Source organism: Phacochoerus africanus, chromosome 2 (genome assembly GCF_016906955.1).
Source record: "Phacochoerus africanus isolate WHEZ1 chromosome 2, ROS_Pafr_v1, whole genome shotgun sequence".
Classification (NCBI taxonomy): Eukaryota; Metazoa; Chordata; class Mammalia; order Artiodactyla; family Suidae; genus Phacochoerus; species Phacochoerus africanus.
The window spans coordinates 108,931,610-108,957,745 of NC_062545.1; the positions used below are offsets into that span (position 1 = coordinate 108,931,610).

The window sequence follows — 26,136 nt, forward strand, 5'->3', positions numbered from 1 at the left end:
TGCCTCACAGTCAGACCTCCTGCAAGTCTGCTATAGAAGTTGATTCATCATTTAAAGCCAAGCCTGTATGTAAGCCGTAGCTTATAGAAACTGCCAGCAGTGCGTTGCTTATTACCAGGGCAAATGTTTGTATTTTAAAGTTGACAAATAAGATAACAATTCTCAAAGACCATTAGCTCTAAAAATAGCAACTGTTGATTTCAACCTCCAGAATGCTACCACAGGTACTTACCCATCTTTGGTTAATTACAGTCAGAGGTAACACTTCTTAGAACAACATATGCCCTGGGCAGTGATCCCCATGAGTAAATCCCCCTTGAAAGATATTACTGCAGAGAGCCCAGGCACTGCTGATTCAGAAGTTTCCTTAGCAGTGGGAGGTTTCAGATACCCCAGCAAAGAGCTCCTGAATTGGGGAACTCTTGCAACATCTCCAAGATAACATATATTCAACTCTACAGCAGTCAGAGTAAGCAGGCCCTCAGCAAATTTCCTGAAAAAGGATGAAAGTTTGCAAGAACAACCAGCCTTTTGGTGCCAACCCAGAGTCCTTTCACTGAGGGACAGTCGCTCAGAGTCTAACTTGAATCTAGTCTCCCCACAAAGAGGATGGTAACAGATGGGGAAAATTCTAAACAACTGTCTATGTCCTGTACCCTCTTCTAGAAACCCAATCTACTAATAAGAAAGCCAATTTAGGAAAAAAAAAATATAGATGCTACTCAAATTTCAGAGCTGTTATCAGCGTGGAAAAATTATTAACTAAAGTGAATGGAATGTTTCTTTTCTTGTATTACTCTTTTGTATTAACTTCCTCTTATTTAATAATTTTGATTATTAACTGATTTGAACTGTTTTCGATTTAAGAGAGCATGAATCAAACTCGTTAAAAACTTAATGGTGTCATAATATCTATTAATATTGTAAATACTGAATATAGACGATCTATGAATCCTCTAATGCTTCCACTTTATGAACTTATTTTTCACTTATTTTTTTTTAGGGCTGCACCTGCAGCATATGGAAGTTCCCAGACTAGGGGTCAAATCGGAGGGGTAGCCGCAGAGGCCCACGCCACAGCAACACAGGATCCAAGCCGTACTGCAACCTACACCACAGCTCGCAGCGATGCCAGATCCTTAACTCACTGAGCAAGGCCAGGGATCGAACCCACATCCTCGTAGATACTAGTTAGCCACAACAGGAACTCATATGAACTGGGTTTAAAAAAAAATCAGAGAAACACTCTGAAGAACAAAGTTGTAAGGCTTAAAGGAAAGAGAAAGTAATCATTACAAATTCATTATGGATCCATCAGAGATTTTTAACTCCATTTAATCCAGGTGTAGAAGATGCAAGTCTGATCTTATATGATTTCTACATTCTTAGAACAACTTTTCACTCACAAAGTTACAATGGCATTTAACACATCCACAGGAAAAGACGGATATGAAATACAATAATATGATTAATAGTTGTTGCATTAGAGTGGTTATTTTCCTTTATTTCCAGATTTCCTATAGCATGGTTATATAAATTTTATAATAAAAATTAAAATTAAGAAATAATTTGACGTTACAAAACAGAGTTGACTTTAAAAAATAATTCTTCAAACGAATACGCAGAAGGGGATATTCAACCAAGACAAAGAAGATGCTCAAGGTCCTTAAAGTCCTGGGACAAAGGGCTTTGAACACGAAGCCCTTTGTCAGCGTTTTCAGCTTCGTCGTCCTTGCAGGCGGGAAGATGGGGCGGGGGGACACCCCTCCTGTGGCACCGCCCATTCCCACTAAGCGGGGAGGCCAGCCGGTGACAAACGCAGGATTGCCGAGTAATCCGCCCTGAGGGTCTGTGGAATCTCAGAGCGCTTTTGGAATCTACACTTGATTCCATCTGATGGTGAGGAAACTGAGGTTCACACGAAAGGACCAAAATGAACAGTGACATCACTGGCAAAGCAGCCACCTTAGGAACCACATCACCTGACCAGCAATCTGTAACCACAGGCTCAGGGAAAGATTAGGTATCCTTTCTTTTTTCAAATTATAGTTCGTTTACCCAACTATGTTCACTTCAAAAAAATACGTGTGAGACTGTAAATAGATCTCATTCACACTGACAGCCACAGAGGTGGGGGCTCTCCATACCCCTGCAGGGTGTTTTGGGCGTAATAAAACCAAAACATGAAAATACATGCATGCCTCATAAAATAAATTTTTTCAAACTCCTTTTAAAAATAGCCTCATGGACACCGCAAACAAATAACTTTACCCAGAACGTGGGAGTATAAATTCATATTGTATTGGCCTATAAAAATAGAAAGCCCTCAATAAGGATTTCTGAGTCCCTTCCTCAAGAAATCAGACAATTGCGGCAAAGGCCGTACCTACACTAATGTAACTTTCTCCCTTGATGGCTAAACGCGTCCTCCTCCACCGGGGACGTGTCTGACCCCGGCGGTGCTCTGGCGGGTCACAGCTGCTGGCTGGTGAAGAAGGATTTGGTCTCCCTGCAGACGGGGTTCACGCAAAGGGGACAGCTCAGAGTCAGCTGCGTGGAGCACCGCTCATTGGACTGGATGTGGGAGTGCACCAGGTCGGCCAGGGCCTGCGGGGCGGACAGAGGAGCAAAGACCGGTTAGAAGCTGGACCCCACAGCTCCAAACCCGCCCCGCCCTCGGCCCACACAAGCACTACGATGGGGAGTATTTTCCTTCGATTTATGAACCCTCTGAACCAAATTCTACAATCTTTTCCTTCCCTAAGGATTCTCTGCTCAGAGAAAAGTTTCAAATCAGGTTTTAGGAAATGAAACCTTCTTACCCCACCTACTGACCCTTGTCTCTGAAAGGCACTCTATAGCAGCCACGGTTAGAGGTATAGAAATGAGAAAACGGGGGCTCTCTCAAGGAAAAAAAAAAAAAAAAAGCAAGAGGATAAGGACTTCACTTTTATTTTTGTAATTAATTGGAACTCGAAATGTTCCAATATGTGAGAAAACCAATATTCTGTAAGAGTTTCTCAGAGGACTGCTCTCCGACATGTTCTACTAAAATGGTTGTAACACGAGAGATACCTTGGAGAACAGCGGGTTTCCGTTAAGAGACTCTGCTCTTCTGATGTTTTCAGCTCCACACTGAATCAAATGAGAAAAGGGAGGAAAAACACACACGTCTTATTTTTCTTTTTTTTTCTTTTAAGAAACTGACTGCTACAAAAAACAAATAGACATGCACAGAGATGCACACACAACACAAGTCTTCCTACCAAAGCATTCCCAGACTGCTCTCAGAAATGAAAACTGGCCCTGGGACTGGGCATAGATGTTGATTTTCACCTCTTTATCATAAAACTGCTCTTCAATTTCTATTTCTTCCCCATCCCATTACCTTCCCATGGTGCTTTGTTTCCAAGCCATTTTTGAGGTTGTATCTGATAGAATACTCAACTAATTGAAATCTGCTTACCATTCTCTTTTTATTCTACCCTTCAGACGCATACTTTTACAGCATCTACCTAAGCAGAATGTTGCTTTAATTACGCAAATTTTTATACATGTTTTGATTCCAAGTGCCCAAAGAGGTAAATTAATGTATACTGAACCTAGATTGGATCCAATGCAGAGCTGGTTTTCTAGATATATTCTTACATAGAAAAATCTAAATTAAACAAAATTGTTCCACAACCGTTCCTGCTCCCCTCTCCAAAGATATCCAGTTAATTCCAGCTAATTATGCCCCTAAGTGAGAAATATCTAATTATCATTTACTCAGGTCACTTTCCCGCTCTGAAACGTTGAAGGCTTTTCAGTTGTTTTATCTTTTAAGTAGCACTAATGTCAGAAGACTGGAAAGGGGAAAATGGTGAGATTCAGCAAACACATGGTTCTCAACCTGAAAGGAGACGGTATTCTAAAACTTCAGGTAGAAATAACAGCAGAATCACAAGTGCTGGCCAGTATTCTCCAACACTGTCAATGGGAGAGTTAAAGGATATATTCCTGTAGGACAAGACAATAAAACATGCAGTGACATTTATACTGCATTTCTAGGAATTTTTCCTAAGACAAAAATTGGGAAAATAAAAAAGTAAGTGACGTTTATTACAAAGCAGTTTATGAAAGCAAAAAATTAGAAACATCTTAAATGTATACCAATCAAAGGTTTGTCACAAATAATTATATAGATCTAGTTATATTTGGATCCATAATATATTTTTAGAAAAATTATAAAACAGTTTGAATAAAATATTGTTTTTACTAAATGGGTAGAAGCATACCATTTTCATTAAGATACACATACTCAGAGGGAAAGAGGGTCTTATTTTTATCAGAATACTAACATATCTCACAGGGCTAAGATTCTGAGTGAATTCTTCTATGTCATACTTTTCTGAATTGAGGTCTTTATTACTATTTTTTGGCTGCACCTGTGGCATGCAGAAGTTCCCGGGTCACGGACTGAACACAAGCCACAGCTGTGACAACACCAGATCCTTAACCTACTGAGCCACAATAGAACTCCTCTTTATTATTTCATTATTATTTTTATAATCAAAAAGCGATAATTTCTATTTTGGGCAAAAAATCTCAAACTACCTTTTAGAGATAGTAGTTTTAAACACAGTATAGTCTCCCATCAAAATAACGAAATTAATTGTGGCTAGAAGGCTTTCTCTGACCTCTATAGGGACTAATGTATTAGTCACTAATAATCCATTTGATTACTATGGAATGACCTCAGTTTAGTAATATGAACGAATGTCAACTATCATGCAATACAAATAAAAATTTGTTTTCCAAATACACTGGTATGAACTCTACTTGCACTTCAGTCTTTTTAGCAAGGTCTCCATTACAGAAGGTCATGCTGGGATACAGAAGGTATTATTAAGTGAAATCCACAGACAACCCTACAATCTCATTTTAGCCATTACAACTTGCCCATAAATTCCTTATCCGAAGTACTGACAAGTAACTTAGGTACCTTCTACCTTCATCAATGTGACTGATGACTAGCACTATATACAAAACACCTAGGTAGGGTTTGGTGCTGCTAAAGCTCTCCCCCTGCCCATGCTCCCCCCTGCCCTGCCCCTGCCACCAGGTTCTGGAGAGGGTGAGGTGTCTTTGAGGCCAGGCCCCCATCCATCACAAATCAGATGACCAGGACCAGGAGTTCTGGTCAAAGATGAGTGAGAAGGGCTCCTGGGACCCAAGGCTTCCACAATTCCCACGGAAACCAAGCTATGAAGTGGACTCAGGTTTCAGGCCAGCCCTCAGAAGCCATAAGATGGGTCAACAATAGTTTTTCTCCACTCTGAGTGACAATTAAATCCATCTTACATTATAAGACTCTCGGGATGGTATTTGCTATTTCAATAATCAGATTGATCACAACACAGTAGCAAACCACTAATTAAGAGAGGCCATGAAAGAGATGGAGAAAATGACAACACACACAGCTCCCGTGTTCATCTCGTGCGCTCCTCTTAAATGGCAATGGCTCCTATGTGCCTCGAAACCCAACCAGAAGCAATGTAACCGCCTGAGTGATGGGCACCATTTGGTGAAAAAAAGAGTTCTAGAACAATAAAATTCTCTTCCTCCAAACTGGTGAGAAGGACAATTATTTTTCCTTGCAGTTTTTAACACTTTCAAGGAGTACAGTAGCTCAAACTAAACAAAACGATGCTGCCTGCAGTGATCCCTGAGCCCCCTGGTTTCACAGAGGCACCAAAGTGCTTTCCCACTACTAACACGGAATTAAGCTGATGTGTTCAGATCATTACTCAGATGAAGTATTATTCAGAACAGTGAGGCCACAGTATATGCAAACATATATTCCACACAATATTTTTGAATGACACAATCAGATCATTACGGAGCGAGTTTCCTTTTCAGACAAATCACAATGGGATTAATGACTACACTCACCTCACTGCCTAGAACTTGAGAGTACTCGATGTCCAGCTCATACAGCGTTTCAATGTGGTCACTGGTAAATGCGATCGGAACCAAGAGGATATTCTTCCTCCCCCTCTCACAGAGCCCTTTGATGGCCTCTCTTGTCTGAGGACCCAGCCAGGGCATCGGACCAACCTATGAGAAAGCAGGATGCATGCAGACAGGGACCCCATCTCCCTGTGCCTATGGCACAGCACAGCCCACCGCCCCGGGCACGCACACCCCTCCCTGTAAGAGCAAGGGCAGTGTTTTACACTTGCTCTAATGGGTTTTGATATTTCCAGTATGAAGCTGGAATCCTCCTAGAAGGTGGAAAAACCTAAAAACAATTTCTGTGACTACAACTAAAAATAACCTATTGTTTCAACGGAATCAATGGAATTCAACTAGTCACTTGATTTCCCTTCCATCTTATCTGCTTGCAGAGTTCTTTGTGCTCATGTGAGCAGTCAGGTCACAAAACATTCTGGCTATATGAAAGGGCCAAATCTCATTGTCTTATAACTCAGTCCTAAAATTGACATCCTCAACATTGCTGACTGCTGACAGGCGTGAGAAAGCCACCTACCTTGGACTGCCAAACCAGTCGGTAAGGGTTGGAGTAACCCAGCTTATCCATGACTCTCTGGACAGTGGCACCCACCTCCTGAGGATAGGGGTCCCCTCTGTTGACCACCTGTAGCAGAGACACGGGTGTCCAGTCACCAAGACTGAAGGCCTTGGGCTATGTGGTGAGATGGCATGAGCCCTGAACTGGAGCCGACCCCTTGTCTTCTGCACTAATGACCACGCCACTGGAGTTCAATGCAGAACTTCCCTGGAGCAAGTTCACGCCCAAAGGACAACGCTGTACTCAATCATCTCTAAGGTACTTAGGAATATGTCAAATTCTACTTCCATGCTGTTCATGGGAGATTGACAACGCCTGTCAATGGAGGATGGGTTTCTTTGATCCCCCACCTGAAACAGGGCAAATGACACAGAAAAGCTGGGAAGGAAGAGGCAACACGGGATGAGACTTCACTCTTGGTAGTCCCCTGAGGGGCTGACTTTAGAAATGGATTTGAAAGAGTGTTGTACAGGCTGTGTATAGAACTCCTGAGTCTATGGGGACCACTGAGTCAGAAGGGTAAATACTCGTGGGATAAGAGAGAGCAGCACGTGGGTCCAGGCTCCTTGAGAGTATGATCTGTGCCTTCTAGTTCTTTCTTTGCAGACTCAGTGGACTGCACACCATGCTTTGTACACAGCTGGTATATGAGAGATGCTATTCATAGTCAGGACAGCTTATTCCCTTTGAAAGTGTTGAACAGATATTCTACTTTTACTGCTTTAATATTTAGTAGTGTACTAACTCCCTAACCCCCTTATCCTGCTTTATTTCTTCCCATAATACTTACTACCTCCTAATATCTGATGCCATTTTCTTATGGATTATGTTAATTATCAGTCCCTCCAGCCCTACATTCTGTGGAGGCAAAGATTTTTGTCTATTTTGTTCACTCCCATATTTTGTGAGAAAGGATAGAACAGTACTTGGAATATAGGTGTCCAATAAGCATTGTTGAAATGAAATGATGAGCTATGCTATGAAATTACTACAAGTTAGTTAAGCTATTAGGAACAGAAATATGGAAGGGATGAGGGGACTATAAAGTCACAATTAGAGCAACACAGAGATATCCGCAGATGGAGGCTAAAATTCATGGGCAAGAGTTTGAGGAACAAGATATTTGCACAGTTCCAAAGTAGCTCACCTAAGATATTTTTACTTACAAAGAGAAAAATAGTAGCTTTATAATGGATAAATCTGGCAGCCACCACCTTAGACTAAAGATCAGGGCTCACATCATGAGTAGTAGGACGTGCTGCCACCACGTGGCCCCGATATGACACACTGAGCATCCCAGGGGGGTATTCTTCCTCCATGATACACAACCTCAGTCTAATCACAAGAAAATTCCAAATGGAGGCGTGTGCTACAAAATAACTAACATTCTACAAAATCACTCTTCAGAAATGTCAAGGTCACAAAAGATAAAGAAGGTATGAGGAACTGTCACAGAGTGGATGAACCTGAGGAGATGTGACAAGTGCCACTGAAGATCCTGGATTGGATCCAGAGCATAAAAGGGGCCATGGAAGGATAAGCGGTGAACTCCAGGCGACGTCTTTGGGCAAAAGCATTGCCCCACTGTCCGGCTCTGGGTTTCAATCACTGGACTCTGGTCATGTGAGATATCAACATTAGGAGAAGCTAAGGGAACTGTATTATTTTTGCAAATTTTCTGTAAGTCTAAAGAGATTTTATGTCTTTTTTTTTTTTTTTTTTTTTTTTTTTTTGCTATTTCTTTGGGCCGCTCCTGCGGCATATGGAGGTTCCCAGGCTAGGGGTCGAATTGGAGCTGTAGCCATTGGCCTACGCCAGAGCCATAGCAACGCGGGATCCGAGACGCGTCTGCAACCTACACCATAGCTCACGGCAACACCGGATCCTCAACCCACTTAGCAAGGCCAGGGATCAAACCCACAACCTCACAGTTCCTAGTCGGATTCGTTAACCACTGTGCCACGACGGGAACTCCTAAAATAATATTTTTTAAAAGAAGTCATTAAAGGGGAAAAGTCATTAGAAGCAAATGCAGGGGAAAAGAGCACTCAAGTTTTCTTGCTCGAAAATCACACTATGTTCCCTACCCCGTTCTTATCCTCCCGACTTCCTGGTGTTCCTCAGTACCACCCAGGACCCTGGGCAGCAAAAAACCCCTAAGAGCAGCGTGCTTGGTCCCTGAGGGGACAGGAGAAGAGAAAGCAGCATGCGGAATCGTTCACATACAAAAATGTTTCCTCCTTTCTCAGCTCAAGAGCTTCCTTTCCGGCACTTGAGCCTCAGCCTCATCACACACAGGATGGTTAGAAAAAGGATGAGGGCGGAGCAAGAGGATGGACCTGTGAAGAGGACTGGCGTGGTCCCAGAAAAGAGAATATGGACCTGTTAAAATACAAGAGAGGCAGGCTTTCAGAAGAGAGAAATTTCTCTCCAGAGCTACCTGCCGCTAAATCAGCTGTGGCTTAGGTGAGATGGAGAGGAAAAGCTGCAAGGGGCTCGCCCCTGATGACCACCAGGTGGCAGCACAGACCAAGCAGAAGAGCGGGCCCCAAAATTTGGGTTTACTCTATCAACCTTGGAGTCAAAATCTTAAGAACCCCTAAGAAAATGTAATTCTCCACCTCTCCAGCTTTGAAGGCAATGTTTTTAGGATACAATGACAGTTCTGAGCGGATGAAACTGGCCGCTTATCCCAAGCACTTCTTTGTATCATATGGCGCACCAGCTCCATCATCCTTGTCTCCAAAATTGCACCAGCTATGGCACAGATGCAGTTTTTGTTTTTGTTTTTGTTTTAATGGCCACACCCACAGGACGTGGAAGTTTCTGGGCCAAAGCCACACCACAGCTGTAACCAGAGCCACAGTCGTGACAATGCCAGATCCTTAACCTGCTGAGCCACCAGGGAACTCCCAGAGGCCATATTTTAATGGCTACCCAGTGTAATGTGAGAAACTATGGAGCAAGCCGATCATAACTGGATACACTCTATATTCGCCTGCCAAAATGTGGTCCCAAATCTTGGCAAATTAAAAACCTAATCACTTGCTGATATTCAGACAGCCCCTGTCAAGTCTTCAGGACAAAGGAATGGGGCTGAGAGTCTGAATATGGAGGTGCACATTCCGACACCCTGAAACATGAGGCGAAGCTCCTCCAACAGGGCAGGCAAAAGCAGTCTTCTTTTAACTGGCCCACTTATTAAAATTCTCATATAGGAACATATCTTCAGGTTATCATTTTAAAGGGATTTATTAAGACAACGTCTATACACAATATCATCGTCTGAATTGTTATTAGGTTTCAAGAAATGAGTCTAGTTAAATTAGCACCAAGTTCAGTTTGAGAAATTAAGAATTCCTCCTTGCACTAGGCTTAGGCTGAATGGAAGCTGGGTCCATGTTGCACATTTCAAAATCCTCTACCACTGGGTCATCCAACAAAATGTTCTTACTTACAGACATTGGCAGCGAGTGTGCGGAAAAGAGGATGACCACCTCGCGTCTCTTCTCCGCTGGAAAATGTTCCAGTTCTTTGAGAATGTGGTCTGTGAAGCACTGCAGAAACACCAAGAAAGGGGGATAAAGAGGAAGTGGGAAGGAAAAGAAAATAGTTTAGAAATGAGAGCAACACCAAAAATCTCAAGAGAGGCTTTCAAACACCAGAACTGTCTCTGTAAAAAAAAAAAAAAAAACTGCAAACTATACAGTCTCTCTTGCTTTGGTTCAACATCAAAATGGCTCATAACAGTTTCAGGGGCCTAGGGAATTTGATGGGAAACTTCTAAAGCTCGCTAATGGCTCACTGAAAATGAACGCTCTGGATCTGCTGCCCCTCGGGAGGCACAGGGCACACTTCCAGATGGAAAGGAAACACAGATGGGAAGGAGAAGTTGTTTTAAGGCCTCTCACTTGCTCCGTTAGCAGGAAAACAGCTTACAGGGTCTTTCTAAATCTCCCTTAGTTTGGCTTTCAGGCGTCTCGCATTAAAATACATTAGACAGAAATAGGAGAATAAGAAAATACCATTCTATTTTTACAACCTTTTCTTTTCTTCAGTGAGTTGGACTTCCTAACAACCTTCATAACAACAGATGAGAGGTTGTACAATTCTCATTCAATTCCTGGGGTGGGGGGGAGGGGGAGGAGGCGGCGGCCAACTGGGGGGCCCTTCAGTCACATCTGTAACACCTGGGCTAGAACGCAGGTCCTGGCTCCTCCCTCAGTTAATTCCCTTTGTCTAGTTGGCACTTTCCGAGTCGCATCAATAGGTGCTGAAATACCAGATCTGAAGAGGCTTTCTTTCATCTCACTCTTTAATCATTCTGTCATTTAAGTTATAAAGCAAATGCTACAGAGGACATTAATGGGTCAATGGACAAAACTGGAATATGAATGTTAGATGTGCTGAAGTTGAATATTGTATCATCATTACGGAAAAGAATACCCCTACTGTTTAGGTGTAAAGGGTGGTTTTATGTGTGTATGTGTGTGTGTGAGTATATATATCTCTCAAAAAGTTCAGGAAAAAATTATGTATACATAGACACACATACATATGCATACCCTTACAGAGAGCATGCAGATGATAAAGCAACTGGGATAAATGTTAATAATATGTGGATCTAAATAAAGAGACAAGAGTTCTTTATATACTATTCTTAGTCTTACAACTTTTCTGCATGCTTAAAATTATTTCCAAGTAAAAAGGTTTTAAAAACATTATAAGAGACAAATTTACCAGAACCATGTAAATTTGTATTTGTTGGTATTTTGATATATCCAGTGGTTGATACTATAGGATGAGCAAATTATTCCCTATTGAATATTGAGATATTATTTACCTTTCCAGAACCTTCAAAATTTGATAAATTAACACTTTAAGGCATGAGACAGTGCCTAGAGAGTTAGCTCCCTTTTCAAAATGTATAATTTACCTATACAGTCAATATGACTGGACTAAATACAAACAAAAACATTTTCTGGTGGTCTCTGCAGTGTTTGGAGACTAAGGATGCTCAGAAAAGATTATCTGGAGACAAAAGCTTAGATAAGGAGGCCACTACAAAGTTTACATAGGAGCCTAGAACATGCATTTACTCCAAATAGTCCAACAGCTAGATAACAGCAGTAAAAGGACTATTTTGAGTAATTGCTACCGATGATAAGTAGAAATGTAGACTAAAATCACAACTTTTAGTTTTAGTTTTTAACTACAGTTTGAATTTACTTTGGGTTTTTTTCCATTTCTGCTAAACATCAAATCTTCTTTTCATGTAATCTACATAATATTAATAAAATCTAACTAGAAATTTCTGTTGTCCCCAAATTTCAGTAGTATTTTTTCCTTTTCTCATCTTGCAAAACTGTAAGAAGAAACACAATTTGTCACGGCTTACAACAGACTCTAAGCCAACGTCAAAACCGAGGAGCCGTGGGTGAGCAGAAGTGCTCCTTGAACCATCTAAAATCCATCTGCGGTCTTTTCTGTGCGCAGTCCCTCTGCAGAATGAAAGAGGCAGGCGGCTCTCAGAGCCTTCAATCACACATCCAGGAGGTCAGATAAATGCCTCTAAAATTCCCTTTCATTTTATGAAGGGAGACTTCCTCAGTTAAGAGACCTTTCCATCTTTCTGCTTCCCCCCCTTTCAAAGGGCTGAATTTTAATGCAAATCTAATTACTCACTCGATCAGGGCAGGCAGATGCTGTGCAGATCCCTCCGTTCTCTGCTGCCACATGTCAGTGCTGACCTCCTTTCCAATCGCAGGCCCCCAGAGCAGAGCAGGCAGGCCAGGCTGGGCCTGGACCCAGCAAGGAGCAGACCAGCGGGGGAAACCCGCTAAAGCTACACCCAACCCTAAGGGGTGCACCTTCCTTTCACGTCTCACTTTTTACTTAAAACTGGATTTCAACCGAAGCGTTAACCCTAGACAACACCTACGTGCCTAAGGAAAAACACGGTCTACTCAGGGGCAAGCTGCCCAGCTTTTAATGATGTCTAGCGCCACTTAGTGGTTATTTATTTTAAGTGCTCCAGGCTTCAAAATTTGACAGAGAATGCCCAAGTAATGGATTATAAACTGGATGCGATCTAAATCTCTGATTATTTCCCTTACCTAAACTAACTCAAAGGGAGAAACTTCCACAAACAGAATCAAATAATAGTTGTATGATTGAGGACAATAAGAAATAGCACTCCCATATTCAAAGGGTAAAAAAATATATACCACCACCAATTTAAAGCTTTAGAATTGTAGGGGGTTTTTTTGTTTGTTTTGTCTTTTTGCTATTTCTTTGGGCCGCTCCTGCGGCATATGGAGGTTCCCAGGCTAGGGGTCGAATTGGAGCTGTAGCCACCGGCCTACGCCAGAGCCACAGCAACGCAGGATCCGAGCCGCGTCTGCAACCTACACCACAGCTCACGGCAACGCCGGATCGTTAACCCACTGAGCAAGGGCAGGGACCAAACCCGCAACCTCATGGTTCCTAGTCGTTAACCACTGCGCCACGACGGGAACTCCTAGAATTGTAGTTTTAATGTATTCTCGTAAAATCAAGCATCTATTACTATAAATATTGTAAATATAAACTATGTAGCGGAAATTTGGATTTTTTTTAATGGCCACACCCACAGTATGTGGAAGCTCCCAGGCTAGAGATCGAATCCAAGCCACAGCTGTGGGCAAGGTGTGATCCTTTAACCCACTGCACCGGTGGATGGAACCTGCACCCAGCAGAGTCCCAAGCCACTGCAGTCACCTTGTTAGCCCACTGCACCACAGTGGGAACTCTGGAAATTTCTTTTAATATATGAAATTTTTCTCAATTGAAATGTTAAATTTATTCTGTCTGAGAACATGTAGTTTTATTACCTTTTGATATTTTAAAGGATTTAGAAAACAGAGGATCTATTTGTCAGTTATTCTATCTATGAACAGAGATTAGATGAAACACCTTGCATAATCTTTTTTTTTCCCTTGCATAATCTTTAACAGTTCTTTGGGTCATTGTGAAACCCAAAGCTCAAAACATAATTCTGCTATGGTCTGTAACTAATGCTATTAATCCAAAGAGTTTAACCTTTAATCTTTAAATTATTGTCTCTTGTCATATTAAATCAAGACTAATATCTTTTTTTAATCCCCAGCACACAATGTAAGTAAGAGAACAGTAAAGCTCAGAAACACGCCCGCTAACCAGGCAGGGCTAAGACCCTGACCCACTGCAGAAGCCGGGGTGACAGGGACAGCAGGCAGTGGCTGACTTACCTGAATGAGGAGGGGGTGTGTGGGCCACCTGTCAATCGTGCTCCACTTCATTGTGGGCTTCTTTCCCACTTCATTATAGTATCTGTAAATGGCATTCAAGCTGCTGCCTGAAATATACAGGGACCACTTAGTACATGCATGAGGATTACGGTGAAAATAAAAAACTGACTAGTAAAGGCAGTAATTACAAGTTCAAAGTAGGTAACTGCTTCTATACTGAATCAGTTTAATTACAATCATTTCAATACCCGAAAAGGCATATAGATTTAACTACCTTGCAAATGAAGATCACTAAAAAAGCAATCAATTCCAACGGCCTTCAAGGATTATCAAGGCCACTTCTCTAGAGAAGCACAATGGCAGCAGTTATGAAATAGAAGCAGTGGTTATTTGCAAGGACCAATTCTTACAACTGAAAGCATGCTAAATTTTGCTTCCCATTAGGAAGGTAATCAACCCCATTTACAGAAAATGAAGGGAGTGGGAAAGAAAGGAAAAAAGACACTGGCCAGGACTCCAGGATGCTAATACAGTCATTGTTTCATCCTAATGCAGCGCTTTCCAATTATTTTTCTTTACAACTGTTTTGTTTTACACAGTTGTAATTTTGGTATATGTGCAATTTTGCATCCTGAGTATTTAGGGCATCATTTTTATTAATGTTGTCAGATGAATATTTTCCACATTACAATAAAAGCTTTATAACCATCCTTTTTAATGGCTTGTTGATAGGGAGAGCAACTTAGCAAGGTTTCTATGAGCATTCTCTATTTTTACCTGCTTTATAAAATTATCATCATTCCCTGGAATAAGTTAAATGGATACCAAATCCTTGCAGGTGATCTAACAAAACTATTGTATTTCTAAGCAAGGGATGGAAATCATGAAAATTCAAAGATTAAAGGAAAGCAGATGGTGTCAACCTAGTGCATCCCTCCCCCCCTCGCCAGCCTAAAGGAGCTGGCACCAGAGCCAAATCTTAACCCTATGACTCTAACCCTAACACGGGGCCCTTTCTTCAGTCTTCGCAGAGAGCAGATGCTCCAAAACACTGCCATGCTTCCCAACAACACTGCTTTCTCTAATATGAGCACCATTAATCAGCTAGGTCTCCAACTTAAAATGCTAACCAGGACAAAGCCATATTTAAATCAAATGTACTCTCAGGCTAAGACTCAATTTTCAAAAAACTAAATTGAGTTCCATCTTGCTGAGTAGAATACAATGAATCAGATAAATCCAAATTGAGTCCATTCCAGGTTCAAAATTCATCTCTCCAGAAATTGCAAAGGAGTTGCCACCACCTTCACTTTGCAAACCTTATTTTACAGGCAAATATCATTTTTAGATATACAAATGAACTTCAGGAAGCCACAGCAGGTCTCCTGGATCACTCAGAAACATTCAACAAACTACTGAAAGTGGCAATTAAGGGGAAAATATAACTAAAAAACTGCCTGATTTAAAAAAAAAAAAGTGGGAGTTCCCATCCTACTCAGCGGTAACCCAACTAGTATCCATGAGGATGTGGGTTGGATCTCTGGCTTCGCTCAATGGCTTAAGGATCTGGCATTGCCATAAGCTATAGCGTAGGTTGCAGACGAGGCTCAGATGTGGTGTTGCTGTGGCTGTGGTGTTGGCTGGCACCTGCAGCTCTGATTCAACCCCTAGCCTGGGAACTTCCACATGCTTCAGGTGTAGCCCTAAAAAGCAAAAAAAAAAAAAAAGTGATTGATACATAGAGTATACTGTCTCTGCCACAATGTGTCTAAGTAAACAACAGATAAGTGACACTCTAGAGGCCTCAAAGAATGAGCTTGCCTCCCAAAGGCTTTCACGTCTCTCAAGTGAAAATGTACCTGCCCTCCAACCAGATGTACTAGAGAAAAACTGCACAGACATTGGTGTTTTAAACACATCAGTAGAGTCAGCTATGAAAGGATACCCTAGTCAATCTTTTGTCATATAAATAACCATCTTCTTAATTTTGATTAAGAAGTTTGATCCTGAGAGCAGACATTTACATGTTGAGGTATATTTTTTTAAAGCTGGGCAAAGCTATAACTTAGAAATTTATAAAATCTGTTTTTATTCTTCAATAACACATTATCAGATATTTTAAAGTGGGAGAGGCACATTTCCAAAAGAAATCACAATTTGAACTCTTGAGGGTGTCTGAGAACTCGGGCATTTTCACAGGTGCTCTGAACAAATATTTAAGGCACACACCAGGCTTACAAGATTTCTTCCAGTAGCCTTTGGTTTTCTCCTTATAGTCATAAAAATAATATGTACTAGGAGTTCCCGTTGTGGAGCAGTGGTTAACAAATCCAACTAGGAATCATGAGGTTGCGGGTTCAGTCCCGGCCTTGCTCAGTGGGTTGAGGATCCAGAGTTGCCGTGAGCTGTGGTGTATGTTGCAGATGTGGCTTGGATCCTGCGTTGCTGTGGCTCTGGCATAGGCCGGTGGCTACAGCTCCGATTCAACCCCTCGCCTGGGAACCTCCATATGCCGTGGGAACGGCCCAAGAAATGGCAAAAAGACTAAAAAAATTTTTTTAAAAAAAGGTACTAATGTCCAAAAGCAATAAAATGAATAAAAATGAATAAAAATGTCCTGACCGCAATCCTTGACAAAGATTGCAAACAAATGTATTTGTGGGTGACAGTGGAAAACTTACCAAATGGTACAGAGATTGGCAAAACAGATTATTCACCAGCTTCAGTTAAATATATAGGAAACAACACCTAGTAATATTTTCCAAAATCTAGACTACTGAGAGAGGTGTGCAAAGGAAACCCCAAACTGGGCTTTGGTTTAACTGGGAACCAATCCATAACTGAAGCAGAACCAGAGTTCATACCAACACTTCCAGTGTCATATGTGCACCTCTGCCTGGCCAATGGAAATAGCAATCACCTGTGGTACGTTAGTAAGAATAACAGGGTAGCCATAAAAATAAGGTTTATTACACAAACGTAGAAAGTGGCTGAAGGTTGATCACTGATCCATTATACAGCTGCACTGAAGCACTAACGCTAGAAGGCACCGCTTTTCACCCACCATTTGTGATTCTCAGCTGACTGGCCAATAACTCAAGGGCCAGGTAAACCATGAGATTTCAAATGGACTGAACTGAACTCTTCTGTTTCAAAGACAGGCTGGATGTGCCATTCAAATCAAAAATGATTTATGCTTTCCTCCATACCGAGGTTCCTTGGTTATTCTTGCCGGGCCCATATCCACCCCCACCCACCCCACCACCTCCTGCCGTCGGAGAGAAGCCTTACCTGTGGTGGCACAGCTGTACTGTGGATACTGTGTGAAAGCAATCGCCCTTTCAAGCCCATCCCTCTCCATCTCTTGAATTGCTTCTTCCGTTAAAGGGTGGACATACCGGAATCCAATATAGTATTTGTGAGGGGCTATTAGGAAGCATGCGTAGAAGGAGAGAGTATTCATCTTTATATAGACTCCAAACATAATGCAGTGCCCAGAACAAAGAACAGTTAACCTAATTTCCTAGGATGCTGATAATGTGGGAAAGTTTAGAATATGCCTTGGATCTTAACCAGTCTTCTGCTAGTATATGGATTTTTAATCACTATTTTCTGTGACCAACCTCCCCCGGCCCACCGCCCCCAACACACACACATACAAACACCTTTGCTTAGCACATGGTTTTTAAAACTTAAACTTTTGGGAGTTTCCTGGTGGTCTTGTGGTTAGGACTTGGTGCTTTCACTGCTGCAGCCAGGGTTCAATCCCTGCTCTGGGAATTGAGATCCCACATCAAGCTGCTGTACATCACAGCCAAAAAGAAATTAGTTAATTTTGAAAATAACCCTCAAACTTCTGTGTCTTTCTCTCTGCTCTTGGCTGAGATGAGAGATACTCCAGAGAAGGGAGGAAAGAACTCGCATTTATTCATAAAGTATAACCTCATTTTAGGTACCAGGTACCACAGTAGACATTGGGAGGTTTTATTCTCATTTAAATTCCATTTTTCAGATAAGGAAACAGACTCTGAAAGGTTAATGAACCTGCCCAAAGTCACACCTAGCAGATGTTCCAGATGAGATTATAACATGGGTCTCCCCACCCTAAAGCCTGTGCTCCTTCCACGCTCCCCCCACCTCTTCCAGCACCCAAGACCCCTCCTCTTGTTCCCTCGGACCCCAGGCCACCTAGTTTATATAAAAGCTCTGGGATACTCAATAAGAATTCACTGATAACAAATGACTGAAATGATTCTCTTCACTTAGATGAAAAAACAACAAACACTTAAACTGATGGCACTCAGTGGATTTTAAAATCATTGTTCTGACACCTAAATGGCCCAAGGTAAGGGCACGTCTTTGTGTTCCTTCTCCCATCATTTCACCAGTTCCTTCTCTTACTTCCTCTTTATCCTCCTCTATTTTAAATGCATCCACAACCACACAACTTCTTAGGCATTTATAAAATAATAAAACAGGGAGTTCTCGTCATGGCTCAGTGGTTGGAAACTAGTATCCAAGAAGAAGCAGGCTTGATCCCTGGCCTCACGAAGGGGGTTAAGGATCCAGCATTGCTGTGAGCTGTGGTGTAGGGCACAGACAAGACTTGAATCTGGCATCGCTGGGGCTGTGGCAGAGGCTGGCGGCTACAGCTCTGATTGGAGCCCTAGCCTTGGAACCTCCATAAGCCACAGGTGCAGCCCTAAAAGGACAAATAAAATAAAATTGTAAAACAGAAAGTTTCCTAAAGTTACCCAGTCTTGTTTCCTTATCTTTCCATACAATTACACCCAATTTATACTCAGGGACGAAGTTGAAACTACACTGTTATAAACACTTAGTAATCGTAAACCCAAGATGATGCTACTTGTCCAGGCATTAGCAGGGGCTGCAATTAAGAACATGAAATAAAACTGCCACAAGAAACATTAAGGTTAAAGTGAAGGAAAAGATAATACATTTACTGTGTGCATCTCTATATATGTCTATGTATCATTAGTTTATATGTATGTATGTATACATGTGAGTGCTTTATATATCTGTAGATAACCTGACCCTGGGGACTGAATCAATGGAGCACGTTGCCAAGAAGAGAAGCAGAATGCTGGCAGGGAGAGAAGCAAGTCTGTGCATGGCAAGGACAGTCTGGTTCGATGCTCTCCAGTTGGGGACCACAAAAAGAGGAAGGAAGGGGCACAGATGAAATCATTTTCAGTTGTCTGTCCCTTCCAAGCTACCAATTTTCCAGTCTCTTGCATAAAATATGGTGAACTACTGTTAAAACACACCAGAGGGCCTGGCCCTGTAAACAAACTCCAAATGACTGATTGAACTGTTCAAAGATCACACACACAGTTCATGATAATCCTGCCAACTACCATGATATCATCAAGTCCATCTTTAAGGAGCTCTTGGTGCTCTGAGCTGAGGCTGAAGTGGAATTTGCTTTCTCATCTATTTGGAGACATGACAATGGTCAGATTGACACAGTCAACCAGCTTCTCATGTTTTCATAGCTGCCCAGTAGTTGAAAGTTGCAGCCTAAATACCTGGGATCTGGGAGTTCCTCAAATGCTACAGACTCAGAGAGGTGCAGATGCTGCCCTCACAGATAAAGGCAGGGCGGTGACCACTCTTGGAAGTGAGAGAGAGTAAAATACTCTGGAATGAAGAGATAATGCTTTCTGAACTGTCCAACTTCAGATGGCCTGCAAAAGCATATTTTAGAAAAAGTGAACAATGCACTGTTTCCAACTTAGTCTACCCTGAGGAGCTAACAAGTGTTCACAAAGGTTCCTGGCTACCCCTGCAGCAGCACAGGGAGAGGAAGGGGTTACCTGGCTATCAACCAGCAGCACATCTGGTGGGCACCACCCCTGGACAGTGTGAGCCCCACACACAGGACTCTCTGGCCCAGCCTTGTCTCCTCCCAGAGCCACTGCCCAGTGGAACACACTTTGTGAGAACGGAGAGGGAAGAAATAGGTACAAATGGGAAAATTAGATTTTTAAATTATTCTCCAGTCCATTCATTTAGCACATGTGATAGTTCAAATGCCTGATCTGTACATTTGAGACGAAGGTGTGAAGTGTATTAATGCTTTTTAATTTGTATCAGATCACGAACCCTATTCCAGCAATGAATAATAAAAGCTCACATTTCCTGAATTTTTATCCTGTCCCACACACCAGGTATGAGCGGAGGTCAGCCAAGTTTCCCTTGCCCACTATTTTTAAAGATACATTGTGTCCTGTGTGGCTGAACCATAAGAAATGCCCTGCAGCCATGAGTGAAGGTAGAGAGCAAACCTAACATTCAAAAGCACAAATGGAACAATTTTCCAAGTGAGAGGATCTGCCAAGGGCTGGAGCCCTTAGTTCCGTGTGCCACGCAAACAGGGGGCCCTCAGAGTCACTAGAGCTGATGCTCAATGAAACGCTTTGGTCCTGCCTTGTGGGGCTGCTCTCCTTGAGGGTCCCCACTGTGTCACACTCCTGTCCTGATCCTGAACCCCTGCACATTTTTTGTTTGTTTGTTTTACCACCTTATGCTGGTCCACAACAGACTCTGTCTTAAAAGTAACTGGCAGAGCTTTTGTGTCTTCGTGATACATAAAAACCATGGGACTTCCTACAATCAATGGTGTCTTCAATGCAATCAAATATGGCACTTAGAGTTCCTTCATGTAGTTAATACTTCATTGTGCACATTATAATTTGTGTTAGAGGTTCTCAGAGAACCGTCACCAGATGTGTGCGATGCTCTGTTTAGTGCCATGCCTGATGAGGCCCTTAAATGCCTCTTGATGATGGTATTGCCAAGGGCTGAAAGCAGTTGCTGGAAGTTGCTTAGAGCCTCATGGCTATGATGACATCTAGCTAATCCTGCTCTAAGTGCTGAGCCAAACAGCATCCACACAGAAAGAAACAGCAGTCAGACCAGGCTCCACCCATTACCCAAAGGCGTCCTCCCAGGACAATGACATACACATCTTTTTCCATGGTATGCCACCTTTTCCGTATAATCCAGCTCAATTTAACACACACAGGCAACTTCCTTTGGAGACTAATCTGCCAAAAATTAAGTTTTTAAAATTTGTAACGTAAGGAAATCACAGAAAAGGCTGTGCAGCCTAGGACAAAGGATAACACCACAGGAACTGAGCACAGTGGCTGGGCATCACAGAGGAACCCCCGCAGATGGAGAGCTGCTGGTACCCAGGAATGTATTTGGTATCCAGTGGTGTTGTGAATTTCATAACCACTTCAAAAGGACAAACCCAGTGGGATGTCAGCAGAGAAACATCATACCTGTGTGCGGGGACAACTCATCCAGCAGCTTCACCATGCCCTCCGCTTGCTTTCGAGTCCACATCCTGATGGGGGACCCGCCTCCAATTCTGCGGTACTGCTCCTGAATTTTGGGGGTGCGGCGTTTGGCGATGAATGGCCCCAGCTTACTAAATCATTGAACACATAGGTAGGTAAGTGGATTTTTGTTTGTTTGTTGCTTTTTAGGGCTGCACCTGTGGCATACATAAGTTCCTAGGCTAGGGGTCAAATCAGAGCTATGGCTGCCGGCCTACACCACAGCTCACAGCAACACCGGATCCTTTAACCAACTGATTGAGGCCAGGGATCAAACCCACATCCTTATGGATATTAGTAGGGTTCGTTACTGCTGAGCCATGATGGGAATTCCAGTAAGTGGATTTTATTCCAGTTAAGCAACCTCAGAAACATTTTCTACTCAGTAAAAAAAGGAGATAAGCAAAATCTTAAGAAGAGCCTATATAATATCAAGCTTTAAAAACAGAAGGTCAAAGTCATTGACACCAGCCTGCTCTTTTGGTCCAGATTAGAGAGAAAACCAGACAGTCTCTAAGAAGCAGCAACCTCTGCCCCACAAGTTGTTCTAGCAGTAGGCCCTGAAGATTCAGGACCCCCAAAACCCATGCAGAGCCCCTGGCTGTGTGCTAACTCCTATCTAACACCTCTTGATCCTGTATCTAATACGAAGTAGGACATATAAGACATTAGGACGTGTAAGGTCCTTTTAAGTAAATGCGTATTAATCTTGTAATACACTTGCCCACATGAGCAAAGATGTGTGCAAGAACATTCACTGCAATGCTGTAAACAATCTACATGTCCATCGGTGGGCACTAGTTCAATAAATTAAGGCATGACCATACAATGCAATTTGGTACAATTCTGAAAAAAAAAAAGAATGAGCCAGAGTATTACCTTTTATGGCATAATCTCCAAAATATTGTTAAGCTTAAAAAAAAAAAAAAAAAAAAGCAAAGACCCAAATAATGTAAGTACATTCACATCTGTGTAAAAATGGGTTGGCTAGAGAGTTCCCTGATGGCCTAGCAGTTAAGGATCCAGTGGCTAGGGTTTGATCTCTGGCCAGGGAAATCCCACATGCCACAGGCACAGCCACACAATAAATAAATAAGTAAAAACGAAAAAGAAAAGTAAAAAGGAGGAGCTGTATATAAGTGTATGGAAGTTCACACATACATACACTATTTCCAGATGTAACAGTGCTGACTTCCAGGGAGTGGAGGCAGGAGTCCAAAGAGAAAGGGAAACCTGTTTTTTCACTATAAACACTTTTTAAATATTTGCATTTTTTTATCATGTACCTGTATAAATTTTATTTTAAAAAACCTATTTTAAACAGAAAGGAGGGAGTTCCCATCGTGGCTCAGTGGTTAAGGAACCCAACTAGTATCCATGAGGATGCAGTTCCATCCCTGGCCTCACTCAGTGGGTTAAGGATCTCGAGTTGCAGTGAGCTGTGGTGTGGGTCGCAGATGTGGCTTGGATCCCGCGTTGCTGTGGCTGTGGTGTAGGCCGGTGGCTACAGCTCTAATTAGACCCCTAGACTGGGCACTTCCATATGCCGTGGGTGTGGCCCCCAAAAAGATAAAAATAAATAAATAGCAGTTCCTGTTGTGGCGCAGTGGAAACAAATCCGACTAGGAACCATGAGGTTTCAGGTTTGATCCCTGGCCTCGCTCAGTGGGTTAAAGATCCGGTGTTGCTGTGAGCTGTGGTGTAGGTTGCAGATGCGGCTCGAATCTGGCATTGCTGTGGCTGTGGTGTAGGCCAGCAGCAACAGCTCCGATTGGACCCCTAACCTGAGAACCTCCATATCCTGCAGGTGCAGCCCTAAAAAGACCAAAAAAAAGACAAAAATAAATAAATACATAGATACATAAATAAGTAAATAGAAAGGAGGAGGGAGGGAGGGAAGAATGAAAGGAAGAGAAGGACAGCAGGAGTCCATGTCACAGCACGAATGAATAATACTCATTGTTTCCCCGAGGGCCAAGTACAAATCCGCTGCAGCTTCCAGAGCTGTGGGGAGGAAGGGGCCCAATGGGAATCCCCACTGACTTCTTTTTCTCTTCCCCACGATTCCTCTGATATCATGGCCTTCTTATATCTAATAGAAAAGAATAATGCCCTACCAGATATGAACTAAAACCTTCATTTTTTTGAAACTATAGAACTGAGATACATGTAAGGCAAAATGCACTGCACAGGTTACAAGGCAGTACCAGCATTTACATGCATCTTACTTTTGAATAGGAAGTGACATGAGATCTTGGTCCAAGAAGAGCCTCCGAAGGAAGTCTTGAACTTCTCCGACGGTTTCGGGGCCTCCCATGTTGAGCATTAATATTCCAGTTTTCGGCTTCCTACATAAAACAAGAGGTAACGGTTGATTCATTAACACTTTTCATTTTCCTCTGGGGTAGATCTTGGTTCAACTAGCAAACTCTTATCTAATCTGTCTGGTGCAAAGTTTAAAAACTTACACATCTTTTCACTGCCATCACATGGACATCGATTTGAAAACACACAAGGTCTCTAGCTCCGCACGGTCGAAGAATCAGACCTTTACCTCCAAGCTCCATCTCTGGCACTAGACTTCCCTGAACTCCAAATGTAATTCTTATTAAACTGTCAGCCCTGAACAAAGACCCCCATTCTTTGGGGACTGAGAATCAAGGTATAAATCTAAAATTGTCCTGAGGCTGAAAGCACCTGTTCACATGACTGCCTCATGAATACATAGGTTACCTGAATCTCTCCAAGCTTTGGTTTCCTCATCTGTAAAATAAAGAGTCCACCAACTACTTCAAAAGGTTATTTTGGGACCCAAGTGGATAAATGTACTTAGTCATTAGCCTGAGCTGGCACAAACAGTAAGTTCTAGTCCACATAGAGAAGCCGTGGGTTTCCCTGTAATTCTCCTAAACCTCCACAGGAAAACACAGCCCAGCTCTCACTGTCTTATTTACTCCCTTGTCTTTAGCTAATTATTAAATTATTACTGACTTGAATTATTTTTTTGCTATTCTGCTTCCTCCTCCAGAGCCTGCCTTCATTCCTTCTCAGGGTCTACTGCTGTGCTAAAGGACAGTTCTCACTTTACACTCACCTCTCCACCCTTCGGCTAAAATCCAGGGTTTAGGTAATTCCTGAAAAACATTGTTCTAAATTATTCAAATTAGTCCCAGGCTAAAGAATCAAGCATTGAATGAACAATAAAGAAACAAAAAGAAGAGTTCCCATCGTGGCTCAATTGTTAAGAAATCCAACTAGGAACCATGAGGTTGCAGGTTCGATCCTGGTCTTGTTCAGTGAGTTAAGTATCCTGTGTTGCCGTGGGGCCGTGGTGTAGGCTGGCAGCTACACCTCCGATTAAACCCCTAGCTTGGGAACCTCCATATGCCGCAGGTGCGGCTCTAGAAAAGACAAAAAAAAAAAAAAGAAAGTCAAGCAGCTTCTGGGAAAATTTAAAAACAAAAGGCCTAATCAAAAATGTAAACCTCTAATACCCAGAGCCTCTGTTCCTGAATCGGCCAGGGGGCAAGATGGAGCCAGGGCAGGACTGGGTATTACCCTTGTGCTTCTGGGAGCCACCAGAAAACCAGGACTCTAGAGAGAACCATGAGGTCAAAACCTGAGACAAAACCAGGGCGAACTAGGGGCTTATGTATTCCTGAAGAGCTGGCCATGTGACAGCAGTGAAAGAGACTGCAGCTGGGGCAAGTTAAGGACAAGGAGTGTTTCTTCCATTTATTTTATTTTATTTTTTTTGCATTTGTAAACATTACATATCATAAAATTTGCCATTTTAAACTGTACAACTCAGTGGTTTTTAATACACACAAGTTAGGCAACCATTACAACTATCTAATTCCTAAACATTTTCATCACCCCAAAAACCCTTATGCTCATTAGAGCCAATCTCTCTTCTCCCTCCCCCTCACCCCTGGCAACCACGAATCTACCTTCTGGATCTGCCTATTCATAGAAAAAAGAATCAGAATGTGTGGCCTTTTGTGTCTGGTTTCTTTTACTTAGCATAAAATTTTCATTTATGCTAAGTTCACCCAGGTTGTACTTTGAATCAGTACTTTTTTCCTTTATATGGCTGAATAATATTCCCTTGTATGGATATGCTTTCCATTCACTCTTGATAAAGCAGCTGAGAAATAAGCAGGCAGAGGTTTATTTAAAACACCATTACAGGGGAGTTCCTGTCATCACTCAGCAGTTAAGGAATCTGACTAGCATCCATGAGGATGCAGGTTCGACCCCTGGCCTTGCTCCTTGGGTTAAGGATCTGGCGTTGCTGTGAGCTGTGGTGTAGGCCGGTGGCTACAGCTCCAATTTGACCCCTAGCCTGAGATCCGAGCCGTGTCTGTGACCTACACCACAGCTCACGGCAATGCTAGATCCTCAAGGCCAGGGAACAAACTCGCATTCTCATAGATACTAGCTGTATTCACTTCCCCTGCGCCATGATAGGAACGGGCAAAAATATTTTGATTCTTGGGATTATAGCATGGCTAAAGCAAAAATGAAGAACAAGCAGCTTCCTCCCACAGCCCCGGATAAGACAGAGGTCACTGGTGACCACATTCCCACTCCAGAGGCCCTTCCTCAAGGGAAACCATCCATCTCTTGTTGCTAGCAAGCTAGCTGGCTGATTAAAAGAGCTGAACTGCATGAATCTTCTAATCCCATGATTTTCCCTTAATATGTTACTTCTCAGCTTTTTATTTCCCCTCATTCACTAAATCATTTAAGAGTGATGGCTTTGCAGGTAGCAGTAGTGTGTGCTACTACTGAAAGGAATATACACGTGTAGAGTTTTGATTAGTTTAATGGTACACTGATGAGAAGAACAGGTTAAGAGCAACATAAAGTAATCTACTTGAAAATAATTGCATATATTATGTAACTCCTAGTGTAAGGCTGTTCC

The 26,136-nt window shown here is 42.3% G+C and overlaps 1 protein-coding gene across 2 annotated transcripts in view; it reads right to left on the bottom strand.

Moving 5' to 3' along the window:
- Window positions 1–1,303: 1,303 nt before the first annotated feature.
- The window catches only part of FECH (ferrochelatase), a 36,050-nt gene continuing 11,217 nt past the window's right edge, over window positions 1,304–26,136 (bottom strand). For both annotated transcript variants that reach the window (XM_047765581.1, XM_047765590.1), the window contains 9 exons: window positions 23,438–23,557; window positions 21,153–21,301; window positions 17,134–17,268; window positions 13,843–13,949; window positions 10,033–10,131; window positions 6,533–6,640; window positions 5,935–6,099; window positions 3,076–3,135; window positions 1,304–2,607 (listed from right to left, as the gene is read on the bottom strand). In XM_047765581.1, the coding sequence (XP_047621537.1) occupies window positions 2,473–2,607; window positions 3,076–3,135; window positions 5,935–6,099; window positions 6,533–6,640; window positions 10,033–10,131; window positions 13,843–13,949; window positions 17,134–17,268; window positions 21,153–21,301; window positions 23,438–23,557 (1,078 nt within the window). In that variant the 3' untranslated portion in view covers window positions 1,304–2,472. The remainder of the gene's footprint in view (window positions 2,608–3,075; window positions 3,136–5,934; window positions 6,100–6,532; window positions 6,641–10,032; window positions 10,132–13,842; window positions 13,950–17,133; window positions 17,269–21,152; window positions 21,302–23,437; window positions 23,558–26,136) is intronic.